This window comes from Bufo bufo, chromosome 10, assembly GCF_905171765.1.
Source record: "Bufo bufo chromosome 10, aBufBuf1.1, whole genome shotgun sequence".
NCBI classification, from domain to species: domain Eukaryota; kingdom Metazoa; phylum Chordata; class Amphibia; order Anura; family Bufonidae; genus Bufo; species Bufo bufo.
This window is the reverse complement of record NC_053398.1, coordinates 21,841,515-21,862,823: the sequence shown is the minus strand read 5'-3', so window position 1 is coordinate 21,862,823 and position 21,309 is coordinate 21,841,515. Positions and strand designations below refer to the sequence as shown.

Sequence of the window (21,309 nt, the reverse complement as noted above, 5' to 3'; positions counted from 1 at the left end):
GTATATTGTGTGTGGCTTATTCTTTGTATGTGAGGGATTAGTAGATGAGCAGAAATTAGAGATTGATAAGGAAATATTAGCTAGTCATTGACCTGTATTTCTTGTAGAATAAGATGTAGCAATAGAAGTGTAAAGGGTGAGGACAAGAGAAGTTTGGAACCACAATGAACAATTTTATATATATTTATATCATATATATATATATAATTTATTTCCTGTACGTCCTACGGCAACATAGTCATGAAATTATTTTATAAATGAAATCAATTTATTATTAAAATATAATATGTAATCATTGAAATATTTGATGTGGATTGTGTTAAGCTATTTTTGTACTATTTGTTTTGCATTTTGCTATTTTTGCATTTTTTCCGCCACAGTTTCTTGTAAAAATGACATGAAATATATTTTCTTTTCCTTTTTACAAAGAAAAAAACCCGGACAAAATACAACAAATAACAATGTATCGCTGCAGCCTAAGGCTTAAAACACACACATGAAGTTTTTGATGCAATACGATAAAGTTTATGCCAAAAAAAGCGCTCACATAAACCTCGGTTTGCTAGTTCCAGGCGACTTGTCTGTAAAGCAACTTACATCTGCAATACGCAGACCCCTCTAGTTCTACTGAACTAAACTTAAATTGCCCAAAAACTTTATTGTGGTCACTAGAGCTGCGGGTGGTCCACAGTATTGCAGCTGTTATACCAGGCACATTAGGGCTGTCTAAAACCAGTCTTAAGCTGACTATACGCATTAGATAGCTGACAGGTGAACAACAACTAAGTCTCCTGATCGCCCGCCATACACATGCATGCTTAGCTCAGTCAAGCATGCGTGTGCCCTGAATAGGGAGAGGGGAGAAAGCTGCTTCCAGACTCCTCTGATGGCGACTAATGTCCCCGAGAACCAAAGTATCAGGCAGCTGAAATCCAACAATCCAATTCTCATCTCCCCCAGAGACCAGGAGACGCCCATACTCATTAGATCGCCGGATGGTGCCGCCATCATCGGTGACATTTATCTAATGTGTACGGCCATCAATAGTGCGGAGGCCCAGATAATTATCTGGTCATAGGTCTGATAATTAGGTCAAATGGAACGACCAATATCATCATTTACCAATGGTTGTGATCATGTTACTTTTTGTGGTTGAACCATTGTCGAAAAATAGTTGCAGGCACCTCTACACTTAGGCTCCATTCACACGTCCGCAAATGGGTCCGCATTCGTTCCGCAATTTTGCGGAAGGGGTGCGGACCCATTCATTTTCTATGGGGACGGAATGGATGCGCACAGCACACAGTGTGCTGTCAGCATCCGCATTTGCGGAGCGCGGCCCCAATCTTCAGGTCCGCAGCTCCGCAAAAGATAGAACATGTCCTATTCTTGTCCGCACCTTGAGGACAAGAATAGGCATTTCTATAGGGGTGCCGGGCGGCTGCGTTGCGGATCTGCAATTTGCGGGTCCGCAACACACCACGGACGTGTGAATGGAGCCTTACATGTACAGATATAGCAGAGCTGTGTTTGTTATCTGACCCAACTCATCATTTCTTATTTCGGTAATACTGCAGTTAACCCTACTTACAAATTTAGCTCTGCTACATCTGTGTATTTACACAAGGGTGACAGTTTCATGATATTTTTTACGTAATACACAGACTTTGTATCTTTTTATTTCTTACTTAAAGGGGCGCTGTACTTTTTTAACTTGCACTGATATAAGTAAGAACAGGATGTCGGTCGCTGTGATTGACGTTGCTTTGGGGATTGTTCCTTGAGGTGACAACCTGATTATGGACTTGCTGCATATGTAGACTTCCATGTATGTAGAGGGGTCATAGACCGCCCTGTATAGATGTGACAGCCGAGGTCCCCAAGATCTCAGCTCGGTCACCCTACTGGAGCATAATGTATAGTACAAAGGAACTTTTTATTATGTAATCATTGAATCTTCCTGGATGAGGGTTGTTAGAGGTTTGTCGTATTTGTGTCAGTTGATAGCATCAATAAAGTTTATTGAAGTTTGAATTTTAAATGTTTTTAGTTTAGAAAATGAAGATTTATATGGCGATTTCAGGTCATTTGTAGTGGAAAGAATTGAGTCCTTGAAAGGAGTAGGACTGCGTTACATCCTCCAGCTTTGTAAAAAGCCATCAGATTTTTAGGATTAAAGGCCATGGACACCTTCAGGGCAACTTTTTATGATTGTGCTTTATTCATTTTGGGATAATAATCTTTTTTTATTTTATTTGGTCACCCATTTTTAAAATGTTCAACCATTTCTGAAATACAGGGGTAACAAAAATCAGTCTATTTGTAAACTGTCACTTTCTGTTTTCTTTGAATCCCGTCATCTCACGGCTCATGTGTAGCGCTTATCTCTGAACTCCTGACCTCAAAGACGCTCATTATAGCTCAGTGCTTATCAAACTGATAACGGCATGGCTTAAATATTTGTTTATGACATCAGTGGATCAGGGATAAATAGCTACACATGAGCTGTCAGATGATAGGATTTAAGGAAAACACAAACAGACAGCTTGTAAATAGACAGATTTTTTTTTTAACCCTTGTATCTCAAAAACGGCTGAACATTTAATAAAGTCCAACTATAAAAAGTATTTTTAGCCTAAAATGGGTAGAATGGAATCATAAACAAATTGCCCCAAAGGTGTCCATAGCCTTTAACGTACAAGGTCCCTACGCCTCCATACTACATAGGCACTTGGTGGATGACTCCATATAGTGTTATATCTCCATAATATGGCATAGTAGTAATCCGATTTCATATACTGTAGAAAATATGGCCTTATTGACTTCTATGGGAGCACGGCTCAGTATAAGGGATCAATTACTCGACCGTAGCCCATCCGTGCCCGCATTGCGGCCCATTGACTTGAATGGATCCGGAATCCGCCAGATACCGCACGGTGCAGAGCAGAGGCATGGATCGGATGCCCACCATTAGACATGTCCTATCTTTTGCCGTACATTGCAGATCGTGTCAAAGGATCCGCACCCCAATACGGGATTCACGGATTGCATAGACATCGAACGGTCGTGTGAATGAGCCCTTACTCAGAGCCATCATATGGCTGTGTGCATGAGTCCTTATGCTAAATGTGAATGACTGTTTAGATGCGCAGGTTATTTTCAGCTTCCTTTATAGCACTGATCTCAGTGTGATATTGGGAGAGTGGTCATTACTATGCTCAGGAGGGAGCCCATCAGTATGTTGGGTCACGTCCGTACAGCGATCGGTCATGAAGCCTAACAAACCCTGTGCACATTCTGCAGCATATGACTCCGCTTTATACCTTCCCAATAGTTTAATTACCTTTGTTTTCCTTTAGCTCCCACAAGTGAGCCCACCCAGCTGACCGTGGACGATGTGAGTGACACCAGCATCACTCTGAAATGGAGGCCTCCAGAGAGAATCGGTGCCGGAGGACTGGACGGATACATGGTGGAATATTGCAAGGAGGGGTGTAAGTGATTCAACTACTTGTATTCTTAATATTATTACATTATTACTGTTGCTTATATACCTCCAACATATTCTGCAGTGCTCTGGGGTGTAACTAAAGTCCAGAAATTTTGGACATTGACCCCAGGGGCGTAACTACCATAGCGGCAGACCATGCGACTGCTATGGGGCCCAGGGCAAGAGGGGGCCTAGTCTTAGTTGGGATCATCCCCTCTTCTACTGGAGGTGAAAACTTGGTCAGGACTCTAACCTCTAAAGGAACAACTTTTAGCAAATGAGGCAGTGGAAAAATGTCCCATGGGTCATTGAAAGGGGTTTAGGCAGAAAGCCTTCTGTCCTGTGTGGGGGGCCTGGTTTGACCCTTGCTATGGGGCCCTCATTTCTTTATGTACTCCACTGATTGACCCCCATGCATAGCTTGCAGCTTGGGCCAATGACCTTGATAGGGTCTACAAAGATATATGTTTTGCCACTTCTCATACAATATAATTCACGGATACTTCTTCCAGCCACGTCTCTGCAGAACATCCAGACATCTTTGGACCCTTGCTTTTCCAGCACCCTTCCCACTCTACAGAAATTTACCCTGGATGCCAATGGTGCCCCTGCAGGCAGCACAATGCAGTCATGTTATGACACTGCCTGCACTAGGATGCCCATGGTCTCAGCATGCACCCAATGTCTTATAGACCACACGCCTGAAGTCTTCTGCAGCTTACAATTTTAAGCAGGGAGCCAATGATCTCAACTGGAACCACATCCTTGGGATGCAGAACGAGTTGAATGCAGAGCTCGACCAGAGCCGCCAGATCCTCTTACCCTTTTTGACCATGATCATTATACCCCTGGTTGTGCTCTACAAAGATTGTCATCAGTGACATCAATCCCCTGGGGAGGACTGGCCATAGACCCTACAGAGAAATTTCCCAGCGGGCTGATGCCCAGTGGGGGTCACCCGAGCTCTCCTCATGGCCACAGGCCAGGTACTTAACGTTCTGATGCTCCAAGCATTAATTAATGCTAGGAGCATCAGGAACTTATGCACCTGGCCAACAGCCGCAACTGCCCTCCTGAACTGTATCATCGTCCTTAGGGCCGTGATGCAGTTGAATACAGCAACAAGGCAGTGGTATTTTGTGCTGCAATGTGCTATTTGGTTCTGCTGGGGCGGTATTTTGTGCTATACTACAGTATTGCAGGCCCTGCCTACTTGTGTTGCCTTCTACCTTCTGTCAATTTGGACCTGCCTACAACATGGCTCTACTTTTTTTTTTTTTTAGGGCCCCCCCATGTCAGTCACTGTCTCTGATGGGCCTCAGAACCTAATTCCCCTTTCTCTGAACACACTAGGGCCAATTTCATTGAAAAGCAAATAACCTACCAGTCTGCTTCTGGCATGTGGGAGAACAGCCATGCAAATCACAGAAAACCCTAAAAACTCCACACAGATGTTGGATTTTGGTTGGATTGAAACTTACGAGCCACCATCTTCTAAGACGTTCTTAATTCATGGTTCCTGGTCATCACCACTGAGTCACCCATCAAAAAACTGAAATGCCAAATCAATCTCAAAATAAATCAAACGTCGCTTGCCTTTCAGTTTCCTATAGTTTGTGGTCCACGTGGCACCTTAAAGTCGCCTGCAGGACCCAGTTACATATAACCTTAACCTTTGCTAATCTTCAGACGTGGTTATAAACCCTGAGCAAGTCGCAAGGTCGTGTTTGACTTCTTTTCCATAGGTAATAATAGAAGTTGCACGAGGCTGCAACTTTAATGCGCCAGATATGCGACTTTGAAGTTTATTGGCCCATGCTTCTATAAACTCTTCTACAGTCCACCGCTCGCCCAAACTGGCAATTATTGTCCAATGGAGTAAAAACATGAACACACTGTAAACGTGGTACACAATTTTGACAAATCACTCCACAACCCCAACCAAGTGGTAGAATTAGTTTACTAGTTTATGTCTTCAAGTGCAGAGATATAGCATCAGGGTCATCCATGGATGACGGGTGGCTTCACAGCAAAATGGACACCCTCCCAGCACTGGTTTAGAGAAGAGATACTTAGAGAAGAGGAGCTTCTGGGTGACCAGGTGACAGGACATCAGCCCCAGAAGAGCTAATATGTCTGACACTGGTGGCTGTGAGGTAGCTACTTCCTGTTGTAGAAATTGAAGGTAGGAAACGTTGTGGACACGGGCAGCAGAGGTTATATCAGAAAGACAGCACATGGTTACTTTACAGAAGGACACAGAGACATCTCTGACACTGGAAGAAAGCAGCTTAAAGGCTTATCTTCTTGTGTTTCTCAGTCCATCTTAAAAGTTGGGTCTCTGCCATGATAAACTCTGTGCTCTGCTTGTACTCGGAGACTATAGAGCTCAGTAACATGCGCAGGAATGTCCCGATTAATTGCAGTCCAGCTGGCCGTGCCTATTCTCTATAGTCAGTTGTCCCTCAAGCTCGCCGCCCCCATCGCACCAGATTTATTTACTGCTGGCTTCCAAGGTGCTGATAATGATTTAATGTGATTTGGGCAGGACGCTCACATCTCTTGTGTTCGGTGTCTGACATAGGGGAGGCCAACTGAGGATTCACAGAACCTGATAGGGGCGATGAGGCTCTCCGCTATTTCCATTTGTACGAGAATGGCACAGGGATCCGCGTATCAGATATCAGGACAGCGAGGATGTGCCAGATGCACAGAGATGTTCCAGTGAAAGGCTCGTTAGGGTAGGATTTAGTTAGAAGCCCTTCTTTATGATGGGGTATTATCATCGGATAATGCCTTGGCACATTACTGTGTGCCTTAAAGGGGTTGTTGAATAAAATGGTCAAAGAAACGGAAGGTGTTAAAATAATAAAAAGAAGTTATCGACGGTTGGAACCCCATCTACTCCAGCATCGCCTCTCAGGTATCGTCCCGCCACAGCAGAAAAATTCTGCCACGTCTGAAGTACCCTTAAATGCCTAATCTAGAAGGCCGCATAAATGGTAGACAACAGTCCATATACCATAGAGAAAAGAGAAAATGTACCTACATCCAAAAAATGTGGTAGGGACATCAGGACCCCCGGTGACAGGTGATTATGGGGTGTGTTGGTGTCAGGCAGCTCCGGAAAGGGTCGTAAGGCTGTTCATCTGGAGACTGGGGGTTGTGGCCATAATCCTGACAAGTTTCATTGGTGCAAAAGAAAACATCTCCCAAAAGCTTGTAGGCCATTTACTCCAGGCCATACTTTTTTTGTGAATTCCATGCCCTGGTCTTCTTCTGTGTCTCCTTATTACATAAGGCCTCACTGGATCATTACTTTTCGTCTGCAGCTTCTGAATGGGTCCCCGCACTACAAGGCCTAACTGAGAGAACATCTACTTTGATCCGAGATCTTCCCACAGGGGAGAGACTCACCTTCAGGGTCAGAGCAATCAACCTGGCAGGACCCAGTGATCCCTGCACCATGAAAGAGCCTGTCACCATCCGCGAGATCATGCGTGAGTGTTCACGGGTCAAGGAATATGATCTATGATAACAGTAGGTTCTGATTGGTACCAGCATTAATATTACATCTTTTATCTTCCATCAGAACGACCAAAGATCTGGCTCCCACGCTTCCTGAGACAGAAACTTGTGAAGAAAGTTGGTGAGACGGTGAACATTGTCATACCCTTCCAGGTATGCACTGATGATGTCCACAGTATGCTCTGTGACCTTCATTTATAGCTTATTCACAGGCAGTTCTATCACTTCTCAATGTCAATCCATCAGCCACCATGAGAGCAAATGTTGAGGAGAACCTACTGATCTCTGATAATCTGGAGATACCTGAAAACTCCACCTAAAGCCCTGGTTGTTTTAGGATAGTGATCTCCAGATTAACCACTATGCTCTCCTGGCTACTATCCCGATGACAATGCAGTCTGCTGACCTATAAGTCTTTGGGGTTGTTTTGTTTAGAAAAATTACATTCAGACAAGGCCCAACTTGCTCACCAGGATACCAAAGGTTCCTCTGGTGGGCCTAGGCTCAGATGCAATAATGGACCCCAAAGACCCAGGAGAAAAAAAACATTTGGAGCTGCCTTTGGAGCCAACCATTAGGGACCATTTTTTATTCAAAACCTATTAGACATTGCTGATGATATTGGGGTTGGGCTCTGAGAATAATTTCCTCTGGTGGGCCCAAAGAACCCCAGGCCACCACTGCATTCAGGTACCCCATTGAGGCACTTTGAAGACCCAGCATGCCCATGCATTACATATGCAGATCACACGTAATACTTAATTCTCTCTGTGGTGACTCTGTAGGAAAATTGAACACTGGCCTCCAGGTTCCTCTGCTGATCATAGCTGGGCTGTCCAGCACTGGGACAACCTGTAGTCAAATAATTTTCCGCACACCATACTGACAAAAAGGGATTGTTCGGAGCAAACAACTTCTCTAGTGTCACATCCCTTGGACTCATCAGCAGTGTAAAGTATGGGGTAGAGATATTTAAAACTTCTAACTACAGGAGGCAGATTTCAGACCACCGTAGACTCCTAATAGACAATGCAGCTAAGCTGGAGTCATTGATCATCGCTGGGTCCTAATGGCGCAGAGCTAGATATTACAACTGTCCTACAGGGGTGTCCAAATAAATTTGGCTTCTAGCGGGTGGCTTGCAGATGCAGAAAGTGGTAGGCCAGGAATAAAATAGGTTAGATATTATATTGAAGCCCATGAGCTGCAGTAAAGCTAAGGGCATTTCTGTATTGATTACAGCGTAGAGGGACCGATGTAATTTTGCCCTGTACTTCACACCAAGTGGAGGCAGATGAGTGATGGGAATGTACAATATGGGGGGTGAGGTCTTGAAGATGATGACTGAGTACTGTAAAAGGGGAGCACATGGTGACCAGGGGCAAGGCACAGGTTAAATTTAGGATCCTGTGTGCCTGTGTGAAACATTAGCTTAGGGATGATACAACAGGGGGTGAGAGGTTAGTATTAAAAAATGAAAAACTGCTACAGAAATAATTACTGAAGTAAGGACTTGAGAGCCCTGTGGTTAATCTGAAGTCCACAGCGGCTCACATTGCACTACTCACGTTTATATTAAAAGATGTGACTGTAAGCCCGGGGATGACAGTAGGTATAAATTCTGTAACAAGATCTCACGGGCCTGGTATGCTTGGTATGGACCTCTCCTGACATGTCTGTTTTAGTAACTACTTGTATTCTCCATGTCATAAAAATTCTGGAGCATCTATTCTTATGACTCCATGTTGTGCCACGACTTTATTATTTCTAGTTATGAAAAAATTACTAACAGTTTGCAATGAAGGTCCAGATGGGCGTTACCGATTGGGGTTGTGTCCCTGCACAGTCTGACACTGGCAGCACTGATTGTATAGTGTCAGACTGTTCAGGAACACATTCACACCTTTGTAGGTCCCCAGTCCACAATCATATCACTAGGAAACTAGGTGACCTGATTGAAGCAAAGAGTCCCCTTTGATCACCCTGTGATCACTCTTGATTGTGGTGATCAAAAGGTTAAATGGAAGGGATTTGAGATTCTTCCAATCGCGGCTGTTAGAGCTGCAGCTTGGCTGTAATTAGATAGCACGAGACACCCATGAAGGGCTTATCCTAGCATTGTTAAAAACAGGACACTGTAGAATAAAGACCCTTATCGGCCACCGTAAAAGACATATTGATAGGAGCCAACCAGAGGGCACTGTGTTACGGTATAATAGGTAAAACACAATTATACAATTTTTTTTATTATATTTTATGTATAAATTTCTGCTCAATTACTTATATTTTCCAAGATCTCCGCTTTCTGTCATCCAGGAGGTATCTTCATTCTTTACTCCCAGGGAACAAAAATCTGTATTGGATGACCCCTGGACAGATTATTAGATCATTCTTATAAGGAGCGGTTATAAACTGAAGCTAGGACAGCAGTGTGAACAGAGTCTAAGATATATTTTACAAAGAGGACAGGGAGAAAGCCATTATTGCTTCCTTGGTGCTCATGGTAACCATGGAAGAGTGGAGACCCATTTCTAAGTTTTGCTGTAAGGCCTCAGATTCCTTCTTGCTCAGAAGTCATCGTCTGAGCAATGTTACACTGCCCCCCTCAGTTCTGGTGGTCCTAACAAGCGTCCCACTCCGAGTGCCTTCTATGGATCCCATAGCTAATACCGGGCCTAAGTTTACAGTAGTTCTACCATAACTGTGATTACTATTTGACTAATCGTTCTGATGTCTTCTTACTTTTTGGGATATAGGGAAAACCTCGCCCAGTGGTCACCTGGTTAAAGGACGGCCAACCCATTGATCCAAAACAAATTGGCATTAGAAACAGCGAGGCCGACACCATCCTGTTCATCAGATCTGCTGAGAGGCATCACTCCGGAGAATACCAGGTTAAAATCCAGATTGAGAACTGTGAGGACACTGCCACCATCCATATCCAGATTGTAGGTAAGTCATAAAGACAGTAGAGGAATCACCTAGACTCCTGATACTGATGTGATTATAATGGAAATCTTTTGTTTCAGACAAGCCCAGTGCTCCTCAAAACTTGAAGATCGTGGAAATATGGGGATTCAATGTGGCCCTGGAATGGTCTCCACCTCAAGACGATGGAAATACTGAGATTAGCGGCTACACTATCCAAAAAGCAGACAAAAAGACAATGGTGAGCTGGGATAGACTAAGAAAGACGAAAGAAAAAATAGTTGCTTTGCCTAAAAGTTTCCAAACAATGCATTCAGAAAGCCTTCAGACCCTTTCACTCTTTTCTCATGTTGTGTTGCGGTCTTGTGAAAAAAACAACTAAGAACTTTCCCCCCATCAGTCTGCACTGAATACACCATAATGACAAAGTGAAAATGGAATTTTAAATATGTATTAAGAAGGAAAAACTAAAGTTTCTCTTTGACATAAGTATTCAGAACCTTCGCTATGACATTTGATATTTTGCTTTGTGCCCTCCCATTTCTCTTGATCATCCTTGAGATGTTTCTACACCTTGATTGGCATCACCTGTGGTAAATTCAGTTGATTTGACATGATTTGGAAAGACACAGCCCTGTCTATGTAAGATCTCACAGCTGACAATGCATATCAGAGCAAAAACCAATCCATGAGGAGGAAAGAACTGCCTGTAGAGCTCAGAGACAGGATTGTGTGGAGGCACAGAACTGGAGAAGGGGACAAAAAGATTTCTGCTGCACTGAAAGTTCCCAAGTGCACAGTGGCCTCCATAAACCTTAAATGGAAGACATTTGGAAAAACCAGGGCTCTTCTTAGAGCTGTCCACCTTACCAAACTAAATATCCAGGAAAGGTCTTGGTAATATAGGTGACCAAGGACCCAATGGTCACTCTGGCTAAGCTTAAAAGATCCTGTGTACAGATGGGGAAACTTCCAGAAGGTCAACCATCAGAGCAGTGCGCCACCAATTTTGGCTTTAGAGCAGAGTGGCCAGAAAGATTCTTCTCCTCATTAAGTCACCTAAAGGACTCCCAGACTGTGAGAAACAAGATTCTCTGGTCTGATAAAACCAAGAATGAACTTTTTGGCCTCAATTCTAAGCATCATGTCTGGAGGAAACCAGGCACTGCCCATCCCGTTCCCAATACCATCCCTACAGTGAAGTATGGTACTCACAAGTATGGTGAGGGCAGCATCCTGCTGTGGCGGTGTTTTTCAGCAGCTGGGACCGAGACTGGTCAGGGTGGAGGGAAAGCTGAATGGAGCAAAGTACAGAGATATTCTTACTGAAAACCTGATCCAGAGTGCTCGGAACCTTAGATTGGGCTGAAGTTTCACCTTCCAACAAGACGATGAACCTAAGCACACAGCCAAGATAATACAGGAGCTGCTTATGGACAACTGTGTGAATGTTCTTTAGTGGCCAAGTCACAGCTCTGATTTGAACTCAATCGAATATCTCTGGAGAAACCTGAAAATAGCTGTCCACTGCAGAAAAGAATGGCAGAAAATTCCCAAATCCTGGTGCACCAACCTTGTGGCATCATCCCCAAGAAGATTGGAGGCTGTAATCACTACCAATAGGGCTTCAACTAAGTCCTGAGTAAAGGTCTGAATACTCCTTATAACATTTCTAACATTCTGCTTTCTCCTTATGGGCTAATAAGTGCAGAATGATGGGGGGAAAAAACTCGAATTTGTTTTTATTTTGGCACAAGACCACAACATAACATAAAAAAAGTGAAAGGGTTTAAAGACTTTCTGAAATGCATTGTAGATATTAGATAAATGATGGCTGAACCCAACGACCTGTGACCAGTCAACTATCTAATGTGGATCGGTGTCGCCAACTCTTCACAAACATTATCCCCAATCTTCTGTTCTTGCTGGACATATGCTGCAGCCAAAAGGTGTCTAGTAGTGTCTTGTTCCCCTTCGCCCATTGAAAAAACAAGCCAAACATGCATTTTTAATGGGGGAGTTCGGCCACCAGCTCTCTTAAATGTGTGATCCCCATAAAAACTTATGTACACACACACAAATATGAGACATTCCTGGTCCCATGAGATACATGTATGTGATCACCATCTCTTACTCTTTCCTCAGGAATGGTTCACAGTCTATGAACATTACAGACGTCTTAACTGTGTTGTGTCCGATCTGATTATGGGCAACGAGTATTTTTTCAGAGTATTCAGCGCGAACATGTGTGGACTGAGTGAGAAACCCGCCAACTCCAAGGACAGTGCACATATCCTGAAAACAGGTATATGTGCTCCAATACAGCAATGTCTACTGAAATATATATAAAACATATTCCAAACACCCTAATAGGGCATTTGGAGTTAAAAATGTCCTTCTGGGAAATTCATCAATTAGCTGAAGCGATGAGCTTTATGCACTTGGCGCAATCCCAAACAAACTACTGAGCTCAATGGCCACCGTGTAATGCTTCATTTCACCTGTGGTGGTGCTGTAGGAGAATCAAATGATTCCTGGCTTGTTCCCACACTGATCAGATCTGATCGATGGGTGTCCTAGCACGGAGACACTCTGTCATAAATTACAGTTTGGGTGACTAAAAGGGGTTGTCTACTTTTCACAATGGTTTTATGGTACTTTCAAGTCAAATACTAATTGTTGGAATTTACTTACCTTTATTCTTTTCTTTAGGAATTTCCTACAAGCCTCCCAATTACAAAGAACATGAGTTTGAGGAGGCACCTAAATTCACACACCCTCTTGTGAGCCGCTCTGTAGTTGCTGGATACAATGCAACCCTCAGCTGTTCTTTGCGTGGTTCACCCAAGGTATGTCTACCAGGAATATTACTATAGACTCAAACATTTATGGGTTGGCCTTTTACCAGCAACACTGGAGAATTGAAATAAAGGGTCATATGGGAAATGAGCTATAAGTCTGCTTCAAAACAGACCCCAGACCAGACCCTTAAACATATGAAGACCCCAGAGCAGATCCATTTGGAAACCAGATGACGCTCTAAACTAATATGGACCCTAGATGATGCTCCCTAACTAAATACGGAGCCTACGCCTCCTAAATAAATACAGAATGCAGACCAGATGCCCTAAATAAATTAAGACCTTAGACCAAACCCCAAAACTAATACAGACCCAGACCAGATGCCCTAAAAAAACACAGACCCCAGACACCCTACATAAATACATATCCAAGTTCAGGTCCTCTAAATAAATAAATGCAGATTCTCCCCTCCTCGACCGGATACCCTAAATAAAGACCCCAGACCAGATACCATAAACACACACCAGGGCCCCAGACTAACCCCCCTTCCTAAACTATTAGAGATGCTAGAACTGTACTCTCCTATTTCTACAACTCCCACAGAAATGAATGGCGCGGTCGCATGCATTTCCGGCCACCCGCTTTGTTCATTTCAGGTCAGCTCCATGGGGTTTGGGACCTTCATTCTCGTGATCCCGCTGCTGGGTAGGGGATAACTTGAAATAACCTGAATACACCTTTTATTAAAAACAGTCTCCAGACCAGACCCACTAAAGAAATACAGACCACACTCTGTAAACTAATATAGACCCTGGACCCCCAATGCAAACCCAGACCACTTTCCCTAAATCAACACAGGCTCCCTATATAAATGCAGAACCTGACCAGTCTCTGAGATAGCCCCCTCTACCTGTTCCTGAAGTTCTCCCCACTCCTTGTCACCAGTACAACTTCCTGAGAACTGAAGGAACGAGGAGAGGTGAGTATATAGTCAGGATGCAGGACTCCACATATTCCAGGACTCAGTGTCAGCAAGTTTGGGTTATTTGAACCATTAAAAGGGTTATGCCATGATTGATGTAAAAAATGAAAATCAGACATCATATAGTACATGACAACCAGCCCTGTACCTGACATGGATCCAGAGATCTCCACATTCATAGTTCCAATTTGTTTAGCTAAATGTATCTCAGGTTGGCAGCTCAGGGGATCTGTCCTTTCTCAAGGGGTGTGTCCTTTCTGCTTGATCTCTTTCCGTAAAAGAAAACGTGGCTCGTGACAGTTGAACATTAAAACTGAGCACGTGCGACCACTTCAGTGAGGAGGACAAGAAATAAGGAAAAGAACAAACAGCAGGTGGCGCTATACAGATACATTTTATTGAATAACTCAGTGGCTATGCAAAATTTTTAATTACATGCAATTACAAGAGTATATCCGATCCAGGTGCTGGTTTACAAAATGTAGAATATTTTTTTGTGGCACAACCCGTTTAATGGGGAAGGGCAGTGATCCTTTATTAACCTATTATTTTTCTATAGTGCTATCTTTTCCTTTATCTTTCTCTTTGTCCATTTTATCACTCCTTTAACTTTTCACATTTGTTTTCTGCCTGTAGCCAAGAATCACTTGGTACAAGAACAAGATGGACCTGTCCGGGGAGGCCCGTTACCGCAACTTAAGTAAGCAGGGTGTGCTGACCCTAGAGGTGAGGAAGCCCAGTCCATTTGATGGTGGCGTCTACACGTGCAAAGCCGTAAATGAGCATGGAGAGGCTGAGACTGAATGCCGACTGGAGGTTCGAGGTGAGTCTTAGCTTTCCCCAATTTGTAGTAAAATGATATGTTGGGCTCTGTGATGGGTATATCTCATGCAGAGGAAATTGAGTGACAACCAATTGGGCCATTGCATTTATTAGTGGGGCCGGTGTCATCCCATTTAAATCCAGCAAATCTGCCAAATTGTGCAGTGTCAGGAGTTTGGGAGAGCTGAGTGACGCCCCATGTGGGGTGGGAGCCCCATATGTAAGAGGAAGTGCGCCACAGAATGGGTGATCATGTAATACGTGGTCACGCTGAGTCCACCAGACCAGGAGACTTCTAGTGGCTTTCTACTACGGCCCATGATAGCCGGGTCAGTGTGTTATGCCCTAACAGGGCAAGTACATGGACATGGGTTGTCCTAAAAGCACAACCCCTTTAAGGTTGCCTAGCAATCACTTGACTTCCTTTCTCGGTGACCACCCATGTAGCAGTTGTCAGCAGAAAAAGTCTATTTGCTCTACTCTATGATACCCAACTCGGGCGACAGAGAGCATTAAAAGACTGTACACAAAAGATTCTAAATGATGCCTTTCCGATATAAAGGAGGCCTGGGGGAGACACCGAGGTGAACATTTATTGTGCAAAAAGTCAAAAATAGTTTAAATGATATCAAATTTTCTTTACTTTCCAGTGCCCCAGTAAATTGCAGTGATGGGTCATGGCAGGTAAGTTCATTATAACATGTCTGCATCTAGAGTGGGGGAAGGGACTGATAACTGTGGCTGCCTTCATGGGACCTAAGATGATTCTCTACGTCCTCTTGTTTTCTGTGCTGATTCAATTCCTAATACATCATAATAGCGGTTGGAGATCTCTAAATCCTCTACATAGACATTGAGTCAGAATGCAACATTCACCCTGCCTGGAGCCACCACTAGAGGGAGCTCAGATTGCTGCATACTGTTTTATGTGTCAGAAAATCAGACCTCCGTATGCCCTAAAAATGAGCGCCTCATTTTTAACCTATTTAGATTTTAAAAAGTGGTATTCATTGGGTTAGGTGCCTATAACGACCATAAGCTTAAATGCGCCACATTTTGGCTACATTTACAGCAAAATCTAGGCGCATTCACATTAGTAAATGTTTGCAACTGCAATCCATGTGCTGACAAAAGGCACGCCCCAATACGAATCACTGTGTGACTGGAGCCGGCTCCCTTGTGCCCTACACAGCATCTTACCAGCCTATATTGGCGCGGAGGCACATTGACTATACTGACACATGGAGATGCCATCTGCCGAAGCTGTTGTCACAAGAACAGAAATGGATAAAGCTGCAGAACCTGGCAGGATATAAATAAGTTGTCCGCACTCCTCGGACTCCACTTCTCAAGTATCAGCTGTGCTGTCTCCCTGCTTACAACGTATCTCTATATATAAGTCGCTTCTAGTAGTTTGGCGACAGCTGCCAGCTCCGTATTGTCCGATGTAACGTAATCCTGAGCTCCGCTCATCAGGGCACAAGTACTGGGGTGGAGTACCCACTTGGCGCGGCCACCCTGCCTGTTACACGGTTATCTCATGTCTATGGACAGCATCTGGTCTTGCCGCTTGTCTCTAATCAAGTGAATGTGGCTGAGCTGCAATACCAGACAGAGCGATGGACAAGGGTGGCGCTGTTTCTGAAAACAATAGTCCGGTCTAAGGCTAGTTCCGCCAGACAAATGAAGAATCGTCCGGACACAAACCGCATCATGCAGTGGTTTGTGTCCGGCAGACTCTCCGTTTGTCTGCCGGAACAGCGTACGGATCTCCGACCGACCCCATTATACTTAATAGGGCCAGTGGACTTTCTGTCCGCATCCAGCAGTGCCGGAACTGGCGAACTCCGGAAGAGCCTGCCAGAATTCACACCGGAGGTGTGCATGAGGCCTTAGGAGCAGGGTCGCCAACCTGAATTTATCTTTTTTCTAGACAGCTTATCCCAAAATCACAGTCAGCAAACAAATAGGAAAACCATAATAAATTATAAAGATTCTAAGTGACACATGTCTATAGCTCAATATACTGATAACACCCCATTACCAGCATTTACTGTAAGGTGTAAAATTATGATAATTACTAGAGATGAGCGAATTTCCAAATTTTGTTTGCGCTTTGTTTGGTGGTAAAAGCAGAATTGCGTTATGGATTCCGTTACCACAGACCATAACACAATTCTATGACGGAATGCCTTTCATTCCGTCATAATGGAAGCCTATGGGCTGCAAAACGAATCCATCCGTTTCCGTTATGCAGGGGAGTCCTCTCCTGCATAACAGAAATGGGACGTATCTGTTATGCAGGTCATAGACTTCTATTATGACGCAATGCTGCTTTTACCACCAAAAAGAACCGCAAACGAATTTCATAACATTAAATTCGCTCATCCCTAATAATTACCACCAAAATATTAATGTACCACCAGTCTCAAGAAAATCACAGACACATCTTTTTTTTTTCACGGACACAGGAGAACAGTCACTTATTTTTACAGACTGTCCAAAAAGTCCAGGACAGTTGACCAACCCTGCATAACCCTCTCTTCCCCGATCCAGCCCCTCTGAGTTGCGCATTGGAGAATTTCATGCTCAGATTCTCTCCATTGCTCTGCGTAATTTCTTAGGATCTAGTGATGTACCAGGCTATGCTAGGCGGAGGAGTGACATCACCGGCACTAATGGGTGGTCCTTAGCACTGCACTAGCCTGTAAAACATAAAGATTACCCATTTGTGCCGGTGACGTCACCGGAATCACTGCTAGGTGGAAGCCTCCGCCTAGCAGTGTAAGAAGGTAAACAAACAGCCCTTGTCCTGCACGATGCAGTGCAGAGGGGCTGAATGGGGGAAGAAGGGGTTATGTCCGGGTTCAGCTCTGAACCAGGACAACCACTTTAAGGCCCCTTTCACACGGGTGAGTATTCCGCACGGGTACAATGCGTGAGTTGAACGCATTGCACCCGCACTGAATCCGGACCCATTTACTTCTATGGGGCTGTGCACATGAGCGGTGATTTTCACACATCACTTGTGCGTTGCGTGAAAATCGCAGCAAGCTCTATATTCTGCGTTTTTCACGCAACGCAGGCCCCATAGAAGTGAATGGGGCCGCGTGAAAATCGCAAGCATCCGCAAGCAAGTGCGGATGCGGTGCGATTTTCACGCATGGTTGCTAGGTGACGATCGGGCTGGGGACCCGATCATTATTATTTTCCCTTATAACATGGTTATAAGGGAAAATAATAGCATTCTGAATACAGAATGCATAGTAAAATAGTGATGGAGGGGTTAAAAATAAAAATAAATTAACTCACCGAGTCCACTTGATCGTGTAGTTGCGGATCTCTGTCTTCTTCTGTAATGTTGAGCTGCCGGCTAAGGACCTGTGGTGACGTCACATCACATGATCCAATCACATGGTCCCTCACCATGGTGATGAACCATGTGATTGGACCATGTGATGAGCACAGTGACGTCATCAAAGGTCTTATTCCTGTGCACAGCAAAGAAGAAGACAGAAGAGATGCCGGCTGCGCGATCAAGTGGATTAAGGTGAGTTAAATTATTATCATCTTATCCGGGCAAAAAAACATGACGCCCGTGTGAAAGAGGCCTAAGACAAAAGGTAACGGCTTTCAGTGGCAAAAATTTTTGCAGCAAAGGCGTCTTTAGCTAAGTCTGTGTTTCATGAGTTGGTCCATTCAGAGTCGCCCACACTACAGTCTATATGGTAATGTGGATACGGCAAAAAATAAAAATTTAAAATATTGCTGTGCCTCTTTCTCCACTTGGCTGCATTCAAATGAAGCTCCATAGATTTTAAACTGATAATGATCTTTTCCTCTACTATTCAGTCTCTGCAGTTAAATACGTATTGGGGGGAGTTTATCATAGTCTGGCGCCGGTCTATGACATCACCTGCGCAGCCCTCGTCATAAGTGAGGCGCATCATCCGGCAGTCCATGAGCGTAGGCTGTAATCTATAGCACCTCGGAGCTGCCGTGGATTTCAGTCTTCTGAAAAAACTAGTGTTAAAGGTGATAAATTCACCATATCCCTTTTTCATAAAGTGGCGAGTGTGGCGTTGAAAAGCCTCTTGCGCCTAGATTTTGACACAATGGCGCTAAAAAAATTGCAAACACAAGGGGGTAGATTTATCAAAACTGGCTTAGGCTAGTTTTCCACTATACTGTTCTGGCAGGCTGTTTCAGTAGATGACCAGCCTGCCGAGGTTCACCCCCTCCGGCATTGCCGGACACTACTTTTCCCAGCCAAATCTAAACACTGATGCCGGAAAAAAACCTGGACCCCCGCCGGGTCCCAGTATAGTCAATGGGGCCTGACCGCTGCGACAGTTAACAGACTGCTAGAACAGTTGAGCCAATCAGATTCCACTTTTCTTTTTTCACAACTCATTCGGAAAATGAAAGGTGGAATCTAATTGGTTGCTATGGACAACTAAGCCAGTTTGCATGCTACACCCCATTTTGCTTGCTCTGGGGTTGCCATGGTAACATCAACAGGATCTTGTGCTTCTACTTCCTGTCATGTGACCTCCACTCACAGTTATGAAAGCCATAGGTTGGAGAGAGATAACTGATAACTCAAAGTTGTTTCTCTTGACAGGTGAAGGAAGGCGGCAAACCTGTAAGAGGTGCCATCTACAGAACGCAGCAGTTTCATACACATCTAGTGTCCATACATGTGTATAATGCAGTGCAGACAACACGCTGATGACATCATGATGACATCATCGCACCGCCATGTGCACTGCATATTCCACGACGGATACATTGGCTTGAATTGCATTTTTTTTTTTCTTGTCTTTTTCTAAATGTTATTGAGGATATGATATGACTCCTATCTACAGTCATACACAGAAGTGCTTTATGTGGATTCAGAAGGTGAAATAAAGGAATAAAAATGCCCAGTGTTTCTAGAAGGTGTTTTTTTTAAAAATATATATCTCTTATATTATAAAAATGAGTTTCTGTCTGTCTGTCTGGACGTTCTTTATGCGCGACCAAACGACAGGACCGATCTTCACCAAATTTGGCACACAGGTACATCAGGTGTCCGGGAAGGTTTTAGACTAAGCTCTCAAGGACTTACTGTTCCTGAGATATTCCCCAAAAAATGACCTGCATTAACCGATAGAAGCCAGCAAGCCTTTCACTTAAATCCGAACTGCCATTTACACGGTCACATGTCCCTTATTAGCCAATAGAAACTCGCAGGTCCTACTCCAGGTTTCCATAACAACTGATCAAAGGTTTTAGCAGTTTGCGGGTCCTTAAATATTCAGTCATATGAGGTGTGTCAGTCAATATAAGTTCATATTTAATTTATCCAGGTTTTCATAACAACACAGCCATAAATAGACTATACACACGGTCACATGTCCCTTATCAGCCAATAGGTCACAGTTAAAGGGGCAGCCACTGTGGAGGTCACTGTTTCAGGGGCGGCCACTGTGGAGGTCACTGCTAAAAGGGTTGGTCAATATTAAAGGGGTGGACACTGTGGAGGTCACTGTTAAAGGGTCGGCCACTGTGGAGGTCACTATTAAATGGGCGGGCACTCTGGAGGTCACTGTTAAAGGGGCGGGCACTATTAAAGGGACGGGCAATGTAAAGGTCACTGTTAAAGGGGTGGACACTGTGGAGATCACTATTAAAGGGTTGGGCACTGTGGAGGTCACTATTAAAGGGGCTGTTACTGTTAAAGGGGTGGGCACTATGGAGGTCTCTGTTAAAGGGGAGGGCACTGTGGAAGTCACTGTTAAAGGGGCGGGCAATGTAAAGGTCACTGTTAAAGGGGTGGGCACTGTAGATGTCACTGTTAAAGTGGCAGTCACTGTTAAAATGGTGGGCATTGTGGAGGTCACTGTTAAAGGGGTGGACACTGTGGAGATCACTATTAAAGGGTTGGGCACTGTGTAGGTCACTGTTAAAGGGGCTGTTACTGTTAAAGGGGTGGGCACTATGGAGGTCTCTGTTAAAGGGGACGGCACTGTGGAAGTCACTGTTAAAGGGGCGGGCACTGTGAAGGTCACTGTTAAAAGGGCGGGCACTGTGAAGGTAATTGTTAAAGGGGCGGGCACTGTGGAGGTCACTGTTAAAGGGGCAGACACTGTGGAGGTCACTGTTAAAGGGGTGGTCAATGTTAAAGGGGCAAGCACTGTGGAGGTCACTGTTAAAGGGGCGGGCACTGTGGAGGTCACTGTTAAAGGGGCAAGCACTGTGCAGGTCATTGTTAAAGATGCGGTCACTGTTAAGGGGGCGGGCACTGTGGAGGTCACCTTAAAGGGGCAGGCACTGTGGAGGTCATCGTTAAAGTGGCAACCACTGTGGAGGTCAATGTTAAAGGGGCGGCCACTTTGCAGGTCACTGTTAAAGGGCCGGGCACTGCGGAGATCACTGTTAAAGGGGCAGGCACTGTGGAGGTCATTGTTAAAGGGACAGGCAGTGCAGAGGTCGCTGTTAAAGGGGCAGGCACTGTGCAGGTCACTGTTAAAGATGTTGTCACTGTGGAGGTCAATGTTAAAGGGGCGGCCACTGTTGAGGTCATTGTTAAAGGGGTGGGTACTGTAGAGGTCACTGTTATGGGGGAGACTAATGATATCTTTTTACAACACATGGAAAAATAAAATAAAATAGATGAAATATACCCGTGCGAAGCCGGGTCTTTCTGCTAGTATATACACTCACCTAAAAAATTATTCGGAACGCCTTCAGAACTGCCTTAATTCTACGTGGC

At 44.4% G+C, this 21,309-nt stretch overlaps 1 protein-coding gene across 2 annotated transcripts in view; it reads left to right on the top strand.

Moving 5' to 3' along the window:
* The window catches only part of MYBPC3 (myosin binding protein C3), a 96,391-nt gene extending 76,914 nt beyond the window's left edge, over window positions 1–19,477 (top strand). For both annotated transcript variants that reach the window (XM_040409207.1, XM_040409206.1), the window contains 10 exons: window positions 3,360–3,494; window positions 6,823–6,990; window positions 7,083–7,171; window positions 9,775–9,970; window positions 10,048–10,187; window positions 12,092–12,251; window positions 12,659–12,795; window positions 14,367–14,553; window positions 15,203–15,236; window positions 19,177–19,477. In XM_040409207.1, coding sequence (XP_040265141.1) covers window positions 3,360–3,494; window positions 6,823–6,990; window positions 7,083–7,171; window positions 9,775–9,970; window positions 10,048–10,187; window positions 12,092–12,251; window positions 12,659–12,795; window positions 14,367–14,553; window positions 15,203–15,213 — 1,223 coding nt within the window. In that variant the 3' untranslated portion in view covers window positions 15,214–15,236; window positions 19,177–19,477. The remainder of the gene's footprint in view (window positions 1–3,359; window positions 3,495–6,822; window positions 6,991–7,082; window positions 7,172–9,774; window positions 9,971–10,047; window positions 10,188–12,091; window positions 12,252–12,658; window positions 12,796–14,366; window positions 14,554–15,202; window positions 15,237–19,176) is intronic.
* The last annotated feature ends 1,832 nt before the right edge of the window (window positions 19,478–21,309 follow it).